Here is a 14997-nt window from a genome sequence, read left to right as displayed (position 1 = left end):
CGATGTCGCTTAGTCTGCGGCCTGCTGCTGCGGACTACCCAACGGATTGTCTATCAGGACGGTCGAGCGGGACGCCCACCACACGTGGTGCAGCCTCGCATCGTGGGAGCAGACTGGAGCTGGGACGGCTGCCCTGCTTCCACATCATCCTTACGAGTGGACCCCGGTGACATGCAGCCTTTTCGTCGAAATTAATATGTGAAGGTCGAGGTGGGCACTTCGGTGCTTTACTTCCCATTTTTGAGGTTGAGGTGGGCACGACGGTGCTTTACTTCCCATTTTTGAGGTTGAGGTGGGCACGACGGTGCTTTACTTCCCGTTTATTTTTTTGAGCAGTATGGTAGATGCGGATTCGGCCGGATTTTGCGTCCCTACTGTTTAGCTGTGTTGTGTCGGTAATGTTCAGTATCTGTATCGGTGAATATTGCCGACAATAGCGCGCTGGAATCGTACAGGTGTCTCAAATTGCGCAGTTTGGGACAGTTGTGCGATATCCATTCTTCTCACTTCAAATGTTTATCTTTGGCTCGTCCTCGCTGCAGATGTAAGAGTGCACGCTTGCGTCTGTAGTAGGGATTCTAAATTTTAGAAAGTTTTAGAGCATTAAGGTCTGGGTGTAATTTTTTTGTTACGTTACAGAGGGTGACCTTGTTGATGCAAGCTCTGACGTAGCTGGAAGAGATATGCTTCTGCTGAGAGATGAAGCGGTCGAGGACGCCTCGCCATCAGGAACGGCCGTGTTACCGAGTCCTGGCAACCCCCGACCGAGAGCCAGCGCTAAAACTATAAAAACGATCCCTCGCTGCGCCTTGGTCTCTTTTTGTGCGTGGCGTTCGTGTGTGCGGTTCTTGTTGAAAAATGTTTGAGACTTATGTAATTTTAACAGTTTTCGTTAATAGTAAATTGAAATCATTTTGCTAGAAGTTTTGTTAATTCAGTGAAATATAATTAGGCCAGTTCTGTGTTATTTATTTCTTTTTGTTAACTACCTCACTTCTGGTCGATAATAATATATATAATAATTTAATATATAATATTAGTATAGATTTAATGTAAAGCAATTGTGTGTCATGTGATATCCTATCGTGAAGTCCTACGTTAAAATTAGTTAACAAACTTACCGAACGTTGGCGAGGGTATGACGTCGGCTCTTGAGGTACCGGCCATGGTACCTCTGCAGCTCACCGATGCTGCCTTGTTCGGCCTGCATCTTGTGCAGGGGCTGCGACACAACAGCTTCTTCACCCAACCCAGTTTGACTGGGCGACGCACTAACCGCACTAGCTCCACACTTACGAGCCTTACTAGACTTCCGAGCTGCAGCCGAAACGCATATCTTAACAGAAGAAGGGCTTCCGAAGCTTCGTTTCTTGCCTGAGCTTCGTGACGAAGTATAAGCGGTGTCGGTACTGCTTCTGGTACTCTTATAAGACGGAGTGATAGTAGTGTCCGTTGCGTCTTCAAGGGGCCAATCGGAATCGTCCTCCTCTTCGATGCCGGGCAACGGAGATTGTTGACCGAGAGGTCGCGGCGAGCTTATTACAGGCTCCGGGGCGACTGCAAACAACCGATAAAGACATTTAGACACACAGCGGACGAATCTCCGCCGTAAGTGAATCGCGACTGGAGATATTAAGCTAGTTACGTGCGACGAATATTTGCTAAACGACTTCTGGCATCTAAATTAATTATATTGGGTTGTGTCCAAGTCTCGATTGTCGTATTTCCTTAATTCGTCTAAAAAAGATTCATCCAAAGTATTCGCGAACAAAGAATACACAAAAAAAAACCGACAAATAACCTTGTAGAAAATTAGGCCTTATCCTCTTTCATGCTTATTTAGTTCTAGAAAGTGTGTACAATGTGACAATAATTTATTACAGACTTTTATCTTCATAAAGTAATCATACCAATAAACAGACACTGAAAGAGGAATACTGTGACCTTTTCGGCTGTCATCTTAAAGGCTTTGTAACGATCCCATAATAGGTTCACAAGAATTATTAATTTAAGCAATATTGAAATTACGTATTCACGGCTCGCTGTTCCGCGCACCGGGATAAAGCTTTAAGAGCTTTCCGGTCTCCTTAACATGAAACTTTGCGAAGAATTTTTCAAAATTTCTTTCAACTTCATTATTTAAAAAAAATATTCAAGAAATATTGTGACAAATGACAATAGACAGTGAAATAAATAGAAACTATTACTACAACACCGTTCTAATCGTTGCGATATTGTTAATTTCATTTATAAGCCTTCAATTAATTTCTTATAAAAATAACTTCGTTTATTTAAAGCCACGTTTCTTTCTGTCAAAAATTTCATCGAAAACTAGGCGTTGAAACTATTTTTTAAATCCCCTCTAACGCTCTGTGTGAACCACAAAATAAAACAAGTCAGCGTGACTTTATATTGTATGTACATAATAATATTAACATAGCGCGTATCAGCCTGTCAGGGTTTCAATCATGCGAGAAATTAAGGGTTGGGCCGCAACAACTCGCAATACACATCAAATATTGTTAAATTATTCAGTGGAAAACTCTGGTGTTATAGCGTGAATCTTGTACCTCTATAATAGTTTGTTTTTAGCTAATATAAGGTTTTACTGCACTAGTCACAAAAATACAGTAAATGAAATTTTGTGTTAGAAGTGATATTGAATTTTACTTTTGAATAAACTAATTAAAACCTTTTACACTGAACTCGTTTTTATCCCAAAATCGAATAGAAATATTAGAACAAAATACATTAGAAAATTTTTTGACGATTAATTTAGCTTAATAATGCGATTACAGATTTATTAGGACATTTTTTTGGTAAATTTTGTTAAAACTATATATACAATACATAAATAATATTATGTTAAATGTATACATAATTATTATTATTAGGGGAGCTAAGTGAAATTCTATAAGCGGTAACATAATGCTTTTCTCAAAATATAATACCAGATGTGCCGCGCGGTTTCACTGTCATTTAATTATTAAGCTTAAATTTTAAAAAATATATCACTACGTCCTTTTTATTACACACATTACTTAATATTACAAAAAAAGACATACTAACTCACATTTATAATATTCAAATAATGAAATTGAACCGGAATCAATAATAGGCATTTTTTATTACTTTGCACTGTCATATTTACTGAGTCCCTTAAACTATCAAGGATAAAGAAGACGTAATTAAATTGGGATTATTTCGTTTAATTTTGTTAGAAAAACTACTAACAATTGATAATAGATTACCGCGTTAGGTGTTGGCGGATCACTTTACTTTTAAGACAATAGCAGCCGTCATAAAACATGAACTGTATTTATTATTAATGATTAACTATCAAACGAAACTAAGCAGAAAATTTTAATGCACCGTCAAAAAGTTAAAGAGTCGGTGAAATCCGCAAATAGGATCCCGCGCGTTAATAATTCGAAAATTCAATCAATTTCACTGGGACCGTGTTAACTGAAGTTTATCGTTAATAACACCCACATTCACTAAAGTTTCTGTCGTAGCTTCAATGTAAGCGTACATTTGCTATCATGATTTGTATATCATGTTACGCTGTAACTAGAAATTACTCATAGGGTAAACCGAACGATAATTGACACGTTCTAGTACATCATTGATGCCTCAATTATAAATTAGCACCGTAATTTGATATTTATGAGAGTGGTGCGCTAGGTGATTAACTGTTTTTTTTTTATTGTTAAAGATATTTTGTGGCACAAAACGAGCATACTAAAGTAAAATGTATAAAGTAATATAAAAGTAAAAGTAAGTAAAAGTAAGTAAAATGTAAAAAAATACTAAAGTAAAATGAACGAGTAATTAATAACGAAAATTTTAATTTTCGTTATTAATTACTCGTTCATTTGTTTTCAAATATGTATTTTCAAACATTATCTTTCAATTGACCAAAGGTTTCTTTAAGCCTTTTAATATATTTGTATCTCTAAATCTGTATTTACTTGTTAGTATAGACAAATATCTCTATCTATCTATCGAAGTAGAATCTTCGCTTACAACTTTATTTTTTGTTTATTATCAGTGGTAGGCTTTCGCCTACAGCAGTGAAATATTTTGTTTGTAATACAAAAAAAAATATTTCCGTTAGTTCGTTATAATTTATACCGTAGATGCTCGTAACACAGCGAGCTTACAAGACGGATTAATGTTGTTGGAAATCAACGGAATTGTTCTTCTAATTTAAGTCATACCTATTATTATTAAAACTGATTTTAAGCTGTGTGTTGATGGAATATTTTTTTTCGTATTTCGTGAGTCGTAGAAATATTTAAAAACCACTTTTAGGGCTCTACTTAATGTCGCAAATGTCGGAAATAGTATGAATAATAACAGAGACATTAATAAACATGAGATTTAACTGTAAAAGTAAATGTGTTGTGTATATTAGTTGAAAAAAGCAAGTGCTGAGTTTCTTGCCGATACGTCTTATCAATGAAACTACATTTTATTAGTATTCAAAAGAGCCTGTCAGGTATACTTGAATAAATATGTACATCTCTGCGCTAAGGGAATGATGGACGGCCGAAGACACCAAGTAAACTACTTTTTTTTTATTGCCTTTGTAAGCAGACGAGCATACGGCCCACCTGATGGTAAGTGATCACCGTCGCTCATGGACGTCAGCAATGCCAGGGGCAGAGCCAAGCCGCTGCCTACCTTCTCTGGAATCGTATCCGCACCTCGGAGCCCCATCGCGAGCAGAATGTTAACATTTTTCAATTATACAATTATTTAACAATATAAAAACAAAAAATAACAACTATAAAATATTCTCTATATACATATACATACATACGGCAAAATTATAATTTTATTCAATTTATAACCAAATATTTACTTAACGTTTCAAATTTCAACTAAACTATACTGTGTAAACTAATTGCTCGGGATAAGTAAACCTACAATTTGAAGGCTTACATAATTTTCTTGTCTTAAACATCTTAAGAATCCAGACAGTGAGTGAACGAATTAATTACGAAATTCTTAGTAAAATTAATAGTAAACTAACATCTGACGTACTGCTCAGAGTTAATTTGTAATTAGACTTTTAAAAAAAATCGAAGAAATTGGTCCCGGGAAAAAAAATATCAGTATCTCTTAACATAATATTTACATACATCTCGGTATTATTTACAGAATTTATGACTATTTTAGATTAGACGACATTTGACTTGAATTTATTATAACCAAAATTAATTATTTTGTCAACCTGAAGTTCAATGAACGAACAATTACCGCGAAATACATATTTTGTCGTGATTATTAAATTTGTAAATTTCTGACGCGGAAATTGTAATTTACAACTACGGCGCACGGCAATACTGTCATAAATATTGATATGAAATTATCTAGCTATCTATTACACTCCGTGAATACATTATGTTTACAGTTCAAATGGATCAATAACGCAATTAGTCACGTCAAGAATCAACAGTAATACCGCGTGACGTCTATAACAGAAAGAAAAGTAATTAGTGAACTTTCCTCTCTTTGACGCATTTTCTTTGCTAATTCGCTAGCGTCCGTTAAAATGGACATTAGTAAAGTTAGAACGATCCGCATTAACTTCTCAAGTAATATTTGCATGCTCGATTTGAAAGTTTTTCTTGATTTAAAGTTGACATAAAGAGGTGACGGTCGATTATGACGCAATCAGCTGTGCCCAGCCATATATGTATCTAAATAGGACTACATATTCCCAGAAATACCTATTACTATCGAAATACAATATATGTATTTAATGACAACAGACTAAAATAACAGAACAGTGTGGCAAATATGAAAATGTGTTTGTTGCTTTGTTGGCACCACTTAAATATGCAAATAAATTACGAAGTAGTCTATGGATTCATGTATGACAGATTACTTTTTTGTTCAGAAAAAAATACAATATAATTATGTCGTATTACTTTTTAAATTTAACCGTGGCAAAAACGACGAAAAATCTCGTATATTTTTACTTTCACAGAGTTCAAAAAATGTTACACATTTTTAAGCTTGAAGCCAAAAAATAGTATTTTTTACACTCATAAAATTTAAATTCCCAATTGTAAATTTATTTCATTTTTCTTTTTTCTTTAAGCTTTTGAACTGCTTTGATTGAAGCTCACATTCAAAATGTTTTTGCGTAAAGTATCCACCTTATACTGATTGATTTTTTACCTCATTATTCCAAGATGGTTGCCTCCGTGACTAATCTGTATCAAACGTTCCCGTAATGGATCTTGTACAAAAGCATTTTGTTCGAAGTTAATCACCATGTAACCTTTAACTTGGCCCACTAATTTAATGTCGTTTAGCAAACTTCGGTCGCTGTTCTCATATTAAAGCCGACTTAAGGTAATTTCCAAAGATTTACACGAACCGATATAGAGCAACTTCTTCCCTTAGTTTATAGAAAACTCGAGTATTTAAGGAAGGAAGGTGTTATTTGAAGAAAACAAATATAAAAAAAGACGCGTGGCACTCGGAGAGTGCCGCGGTAAAGCTATTGCATAGCATTTTTTATCAACTTATGCAATTATAAATCGACAATAATAACAGGACGTGTGGCACTGGGAGAGTGCCGCAGTAAAGCTATTGCATAGCATTTTTTATCAACTTATGCAATTATAAATCGACAATAATAACAGGACGTGTGGCACTGGGAGAGTGCCGCAGTAAAGCTATTGCATAGCATTTTTTATCAACTTATGCAATTATAAATCGACAATAATAACAGGACGTGTGGCACTGGGAGAGTGCCGCAGTAAAGCTATTGCATAGCATTTTTTATCAACTTATGCAATTATAAATCGACAATAATAATTTAATATTAAAACAACAATAAAATAAGATCCGGCGAGAAACTCTGTGGGCTAACTTTCAATGAATCTGCTACATTGTGAGTATTCCATTTTGACCGGGCACTCACTAGAGAGCGCTACATGGGATAGAGACACGCCTTTGGATGCCAGTTCTAACTCTCATTCGCCCAGAACCAACGGTTTAGCTAGTTTATTTTAATTGCCACTCCAATCAGTGAATGAGTAGTAGGAGTAGTAATAAAATTCTTCGACTAAGCTATAGAAAATGGCACGCCCAACGCATTGTAATGTGATATAGTTTTTATTTTACAATTCCGTTTGTCGCCGATAGATGGCGCTTCACGAAAAGCTGAATCGCGCTATCGTTACCCACGAAATTATATCACATATTTTGATAGTACATAAATCGGTGTTTAGACTTCTTACTTTAAACACTACACAAGCGCAACGTGTGAATGTGTTGAACGCAAGCTACATAGTAGGCGTAGTGAGGGGTGGAAGGTTTTTTTCGTTACGGAATTTCATGATTCCGCTCTCAAGCCGCGCTCAAGGCCCGCGATAAAATCTATGCAATAGCTTAATAACTGTAAATCAAAACTTATATTTTTAATAATAGTATACCTTCTATTTAATAAGGGTATATATTATTATACCCATCCTTAAGAAACGTTGTGAAAATTAACATTATTATCGTTATCTCTAGCTAACACCGGCACTAGTATATTAAAATGGCCTCCAAACTTTACTCTGAATGAACCCGATGGCCCGCATCTTAGAAAAGACGAATGGTTTTCCAAATAATCAAATCCTATTTGGGAATGTACGGGAAAAGACGCAGACTCAACATTTGTTTGTCAAGTTTCGCTCGAGTGAGCCAATGTATGCTGGTCCGCAGCATCTGGTCCCAAAACACATAGCGAAGTTAATTTTAGTTAGTTTCGAGTATTGTTTACGGGTCTTTGTAAACTGTTTTTAACGAAGCCTTAGCAAATCATATTTGTAAGTATCCCCGATTGTTTCAGTTATTCGATATTTTTTTATATTAGTTTCCGATTCGAAGTTTAATTCTAGGTAAAATTAAAGAGTAAATCATTGGCATTATGTTATGTGAATAAAGTGTAAAGTGTCTGATTGAAAAAAAAAGTCGAGACCATGAATTACATTCGTATTATCTTTGGATGAATCTATGGATCTTATTGAATCTGCATTTAAATTATTAAAAAATTAAAGAACTACTTAATCCCTAGAATTTAACCGTAGTTATTCCAGGAACCAACAATGCATACAAGATTTGGTATACTACAATGCAGTTGAGATAGCGACCACATGTCTCAAAATGATTAAAGTTTTTAAATTTATCAACACCGGTAACCACTCAACCCCAAAAGATGCATCAAAAGGGGTAATAAAAATTTAATGGTTTAATTCTATGTTAATTTTTTTTTTTTTTGCTTAGATGGGTGGACGTGCTCACAGCCTACCTGGTGTTAAGTGCTTACTGGAGCCCATAGACATGGACAACGTAAATGAGCCACCTACCTTGAGATATAAGTTCTAAGGTCTCAGTATAGCTACAACGGCTACCCCACCCTTCAAACCAAAACGCTATGCTAATGCTATCAGCATAGGTAAGAAAAAAGAAACTTTAGGCCAAGACGATGTAATGTTGTAGGTGTTCTGGGTGGTCCGCCTTATTATGGGGACATACGAGATCACACCTATTAACTATGTTATGTAGTGAATGCTATCCTAATACTATGCTATGCTATGCTATAATATTATATAAGTATACACACTTCAACGACTTATGTGACTAGTAGTGAATAATGTGTAACTTACCGGAAGGGTCGGCGAGCTGCTTAGGACTTGACTCTCGCAGGGCATGTTCGGCGTCGTCTTGGGGCGCCGCCGCGCGCGCCCCACACCAGGGCACGCAGCAACGGAACACCCCGCCTCCGACCAGCTTGGCGACGTGCGCGCCCCCGCACCAACGCGCCTGCGCCCCTCCCGGCGGACACCTCAAGCGCGTACCCGCATGCGATACGGACCCGCGCCGTAATCACCATTCGCAATCACCGATCTCAATTGAAGCTTCCGACAGTTAACTCGCGCTGCTAACGCCCCGCTCCGAGATGTTTTCGCACTTTTATAAAGATCGCACAAGAATTGTTGCTATCAATTTATCATAAACGTCAGTCTTGAAAAAAAAACCTAGAAATTATGGGAAAGTATCGATATGTCAATTACTCTTTAAAACTCGACAGAGTGACATTTCAATGCCTAAGGACAAAAAAGGAAGGAGATTCTCAAGGAATAGGATATTGTGTCTGCGATTTATATAAAAGAGCACCAAAACTGTTATAGTTTTTCACGGTCTTTTGAATTTCGCTCAGTTTTCAATTTTAGCCCATTATTATATATTTAATGTTCAATTACCGTTTGTTTCATGCATATCTGAAACGTTTCGGATGCTATTGATTTCACTCACGGTTAATATTCACGAACGAATCACGTTGCGGTGGTTTTATGTTTTAGCTTCAAACGATACAGTTCTGCAATGTACGTAGAGTTCCAATTTAATATGTCATTTGAGACAAGCTACGTACAAAGCAAGTGTAATAACAAGCCCCTAGAAATAGGTACGTTTCAATAATAGTAATGATTGAAATTTCAAACGTACGGGTAAGCTCAAGACGTGGATTTCATAGCATAGGATATTAGTTTGTATTTGCTGCTGTAAATGTGATGCCGAATTCGAACAGAGCAACAGTTTTTTGAAGCGCATTTGTTGCCAACAAAAATAGAGATAAGAAATATTTCACTCGAAAGCTAACTACGATTTAGGAGTCAAATTATTTTAGAAACACTCCAAAAGATAAGTAATTGTTTAATGATTGCAATGCTGTGTCAATTTACATTAGCTTATTAATTAACCAATTTCGATGATTAGTCTCCGAGTTCTATTTGACTATTGGTTCACAGGATACATTTTGATTAATTATTATCATCTTAATAATATTAATATCACGCGAATTAAGTTTCTTTCAAAGATGGACCGTGGATGTTTCAATTAATGTTATTTTCTTTTTTCTCCACCTTATTCCACTAGGTGGGGTCGCCACAGCAAATTTTTCTGTTCCATTCTCTTCTATCAGTCGTCATATCAACACTCACTCCTCTCTCTCTCATATCATCATAGCTTCCATACCTTCTTCGGTCGACCTTTTCCCCCTCTACCTTGCACTACCATTTCCATACATCTCCTAGTCACATGCATCTTCTCTCTACGCATAGCATGTCCATACCACGCTAACCGTCCGCTCTTTAATTTGTTGCTTACGGGGGCTACTTTCACACTTCCTCTGATATACTCATTCTTTATCTTGTCCATTCTTGTTACTCCACGCATCCATCTCAACATTCGCATTTCTGCCGCATGCACTCCTCTTTCATGCTTTATTTTCGTCGCCCAACTAATGTTCTAATTAAATATTCCATATTAAAATCGAGTCGTAGCCTATTTTTTTAAAACAAATCTTCTTTGTGAAATTCGAATATGATAGTATTTTTTTAAATAATAGAAAAATAACATTTTCTCCAGTCTTCGCGAGACGTAGATATAATTTAAACTACTTTTACGGTTTCATCTCGCGTTTTTATTGTCATTATATTACCCTTATCGTTTCGAATCCAGTGAATACCAGCACAATCTTAATACAGTCGTACTAACTCCACGTTTGAAATGTTTTAGTTCTAATTTTAGATTTTTTATTTATTTTAAAAATAATTTTAATTTTAGAGTTTTAGAAGCTATTAATTTTTCTAAATGACAAGCTAACACGTCATTATGATAATTTCCAAAATTATTAAATACCATCGTGAAATAAAATCAAGCCCGCAAAATGTTATAAATTTGGGTAATTATAATCATTTAATTACCGTTCCGGTCTGATCTGAAAACCTTAAGATATGGTATTGATGTTGTACTAGCTATGGAATCCACAGCTTAAGTTCTGAGACAATTTCTTCGTTAACACGTTGGCTGCGGTCAGTAAAATCATAATGCTTCATCTGGTGCGGTGGCGGGTCGATGCGCCCCATATTTCCACCAGTGAATGGTAGGTGTTTCTCGACCCACCAGCACTAGGGTAGATAAAAATGCTATAACTTTGTGTAAGCATACTGTATACAATTTGTAGTATATAATTGTCGGTGTCGAATTCTAACAAACGCCTAAAATAATTGGTCCGCACCAGCTGAAAGTACCGCGGCAGGCCAAGATGGGCCTGTTCCGCAATGAAGGGGTTAACAGTCCCTTAGTAAAATATTATATTTTATAAAAATAAATTTAATGTTGCGCTCTCGTTGTTCTAGTCTAGAACAAACCGTGATAGATATCTAATATTAACAAAAAATAATTTCAAATCAACGAAACGCATTTCAAAGATGAATGTAATTAAACATGCACGGTTAAAAATAATACTTCTTTCATATCGAAACATAGCATTATAGAAATGTGGACTTATCGAAAAATATATGAATTAAAAATTTGAATTAAAAACAGAAATATATTTTTTGCTTGTTTTATGGTTTGTACCTACCCATGTGGGATTACAAATATTCCCTACCTGCCTGCTTGACTGTAACACTGAGCGGTCATGCGCTGCACGCCCTTCCACAAGTCATTGGGTCATCATTTTTTTATTAAATTTTATTACAAGATGTCATTTCTTCATCGTGGAAGTCACTCATGAAAAAATATGAAGATGTTACATATTCACTTAGCTTTTCTTTTAAATCGATTATTGCCGCGGTAAAGCTATTGCATAGCATTTTTTATCAACTTATGCAATTATAATTAGACAATAATAATTTAACATTAAAACAATTATAAAATAAGACCACACTATATTTATAAACATTAACAAAAGCAAAACATTAACTGCCCCTTCACACTCATAAGCTAGACCGCGCGAGAGAGAGAGATGGGCAGACTTTTCATGATGCGCATGCAGTGCGACGTCACGCCGAGCGCTTATTCACAAACACTACACAAGCGCCACGTGTGAATGTGTTGAACGCGACTATATGGTAGGCGGGTGTTAGGTTTTATTTTCGTTACAGAATTTCTTGATTCGGTCGCCGCGCTCAAAGCCCGCGATAAAATTAAAGCTTTGCAATAGTTTAACGAGCAAAATCTATTTGTCATACGAATGTTTACCCAACCTTGGAATCGAACCTACAGATCGTCGATCCACCAGTCAACGACTTTAACTACTGCGCAATTGCGTCAATCAAAAAATAACCGCCTGCGATTTCTGATCGCTGGCATGATCGCATGTTTGTATACGAGTATACTGGGTGTCTTATTTATTTTATATCTTTATTTCCATCATATATACACATATGTATATTCCAACCTTCGCCTAATTTTCTGAAGCTAGTATAAGCCAATTTGTGAACAAGAGCTTCATCCTATTCCAGACATGCGACTATATATCCATACTTATGCTAAAGAGATCATTCGTTATTTCTTCACGTCCCACTTATCCTGAAGAGAACTTTGTAATTTTGTTTCGCTCCCCAACCAAAAAGAATATTACCCTAATTCAAAGCATAGAGACACTGAAAATAATGTGACACCCATTTCAAATTACATGATTTGCTGGTTTAGAAATTTCCAAAGGATTTTCAAAATTTTAAATTACTTCGTGATTAAATTTCTAAAATTACATACCTTTTGTAGATTTAAATTCAATGTCACATATAACATTCCAGTTTTGTTATGTGACATACTTATTGAATTTATACTCTACCATCGATTATTAAAAAAGCCACAGTCCTGAGAAGAACTGACTATGATATTCAGTGAGCTTGTCTTTTGAACACGCTTTATTGGCTTGGTATGTATGTATGTTTGTTTGTATGTAACGAAATGTCTGAACGTCATTGTTTTCATCCTTTTTTTGTATTAAGGAATACTTTTGGCGCAGAGGCCTTTCCAGTGTCACCGAGACAGGTGGACGAGCAAAGGCTCAGCCAAGAGGGGATGGGATTTGCTAAGAGCTGCCCGAGTGCCTCTAACTCAAGAGCAACTGCTTCGCCAATCACGTTTCTTTTACCCAACTGAAAACGTTAAATTAAAATGCAAATTAGCACACGCATCAAGGACTTATGACAATACAATGATTTTATAATTTCGTTTTGATATTGATGATGATGAATAATAATGACTTGTATCAACAGGACAAAAAAATTATATCAAATCACTTAATAATTCGGTTTGCTATTTAATCGTGTTTTTAGTTATTAAATTACATGTATTTGACAATTTGAAGTTTTTTACCGCCTTTTCAGTGGTCTATTGTTTAAATAAATGAAGGTATTCCTGGTGCTAAGTGCGTACCTATAGAAGTATAACCTATAGACAGTTATAGACAGACACTATAACGTAAATGCCACAACTCGCCTTAAGAAATGAGGCGAAAGTCCCAATTTCATTGAAATACCACTATCATATTCTTCAAGCAGGACAGTTTGACCGCAGAAATGAGTTAGTAGTTGGTATTAGCATTGATTATGTAATTATTACTCACAATAAATATATTTAAAAAAGGATTCTTATTCATGTCATCAAATAACTATTTTGTGAAAAACTATCTGTACATAACAGAGATTGTTCATAAAACATGTCTGAAATGCACGATCAAAATGTTACGCAAAGTTAAAAAATACAATGTTATTTCAGTGTTTCGATAAGCAGATTATACGATAAATCAATGGAATGCAAACAAATAAACAGTGTTGTTTTTATACGCATGTAGGTGAGTCGGCGTATCTGATGGATCTGTGCATGAAGATAGGATTATGATAGTATTATTATCCGTGTATTAAAAGTATTATGTATGGTGTGTTATTATCTTCACAGATGAATTATTGTCGACGTATTATGTACACGGCGCATGTTTATTCTGTGGCTCACGAAAATTACTATGTATATTTTATTCATAGTTTAAGATTAGACCAGTTTATTATAGTCTGTTATTATTTTCATTAACTTAGATGTTTTGAAACGTGTTCAAATAAATAAAAGGCACGTCATATAAATGTATTTTGACAACCGTAATAAGTAATATTACGCTGTAAATCTAATCGATATGTGTTTAAGCGCGGTCAAGGCCGTCATATAAATAATTTACAAGTGACATATAACGATGCCAAAATACACTCTACGTCTAACAACTTCCCGTTTCTATTCTGGCGAACAACGGTCATGTTCTCATTGATAAAACGTTCCGTTTTCATTTGTTCAATGAACAAAACAATGAGAGATTGATTGAAATTATTATTGAGCACCTAAACAAGACTAACACAAGTTATGAACGAAGCCATCAAGAGAACAATTACGGCTCGTTTAGCGGTTGCAAACTTCAATTGCGGTGGCTACGGTTTATTAAATAGGTAAGTAAGCATACGGATCTGAAATCGTGATGTACAAATTATTATTTAATAATGACCGAATGAGATTACGTATGTGGCTCTGTCGGATATTACACAAAGAGAAATTGTTTTTATGAATAGCATAAATTGAGTAATTAAACATTTCTCTCGCACGCAACTAGAACATTACGTATTTAAGTCATTACTTTTTGAAACTAAAACTACATTTTTTTTAATAATCTCGATTTTATTCGCCATGAAACGTGATTCAAATAGAACTGTATGTATCGACGCAACGGTTTTATTATAAGCACTAATACTTTGTCACGAGTTATCGCATCCCAGGGTCGATTTTACGTGTATCGTTTGAAGATGTGGCAAACATCACGACCGCGGAAAAATATTGGTTTGACAGGAAGTTATCTCGATAAGATTTGCTTTCGTGTACATTAATTAATAAATTAACGAATCAGGCTAGTTTTAGTAAGATAGCCACCTGCTAAGCGGCGGGATAATCGTCAAAAGTCACTCCGTTCTCGCGAAATACACGAATGTCCAAAAATATTTGGAATGATTTCTTGTAATAAGATGTCAAAGCAAACAAACAATCAACAAGTAGCAAGAAAAATCAATACCTTCGGCCAGTCGTAAATCTTAAATGCCAACTCATGAATTTAATATTTGAAACTTTTTTCATTTGAAAAGATTGATTGAATGGAGA

General features: G+C 35.5%; 2 protein-coding genes across 4 annotated transcripts in view; both read right to left on the bottom strand.

Annotated features, from left to right (window-relative positions):
* Positions 1-14997, bottom strand: part of LOC149500347 (uncharacterized) — a 402287-nt gene that overhangs the window by 212088 nt on the left and 175202 nt on the right. The gene's annotated exons all lie outside the window — the stretch shown is intronic.
* The window catches only part of dnc (phosphodiesterase dunce), a 438509-nt gene that overhangs the window by 422817 nt on the left and 695 nt on the right, over positions 1-14997 (bottom strand). Inside the window, exons 2-3 of one of the 3 annotated variants that reach the window (XM_089737124.1) lie at positions 8676-9290; positions 1122-1557 (exon numbers count right to left, since the gene is read on the bottom strand). In XM_089737124.1, the coding sequence (XP_089593250.1) occupies positions 1122-1210 (89 nt within the window). In that variant the 5' untranslated portion in view covers positions 1211-1557; positions 8676-9290. The remainder of the gene's footprint in view (positions 1-1121; positions 1558-8675; positions 9291-14997) is intronic. The other 2 variants (XM_089737125.1, XM_089737126.1) reach the window with 2 other exon arrangements.

This window comes from Bombyx mandarina, chromosome 22 (assembly GCF_030267445.1).
Source record: "Bombyx mandarina strain Sakado chromosome 22, ASM3026744v2".
In the NCBI taxonomy this organism is placed as follows: Eukaryota; Metazoa; Arthropoda; class Insecta; order Lepidoptera; family Bombycidae; genus Bombyx; species Bombyx mandarina.
Note: the sequence above shows the minus strand (reverse complement) of the source record. Positions and strands in the feature narration are given on the sequence as shown.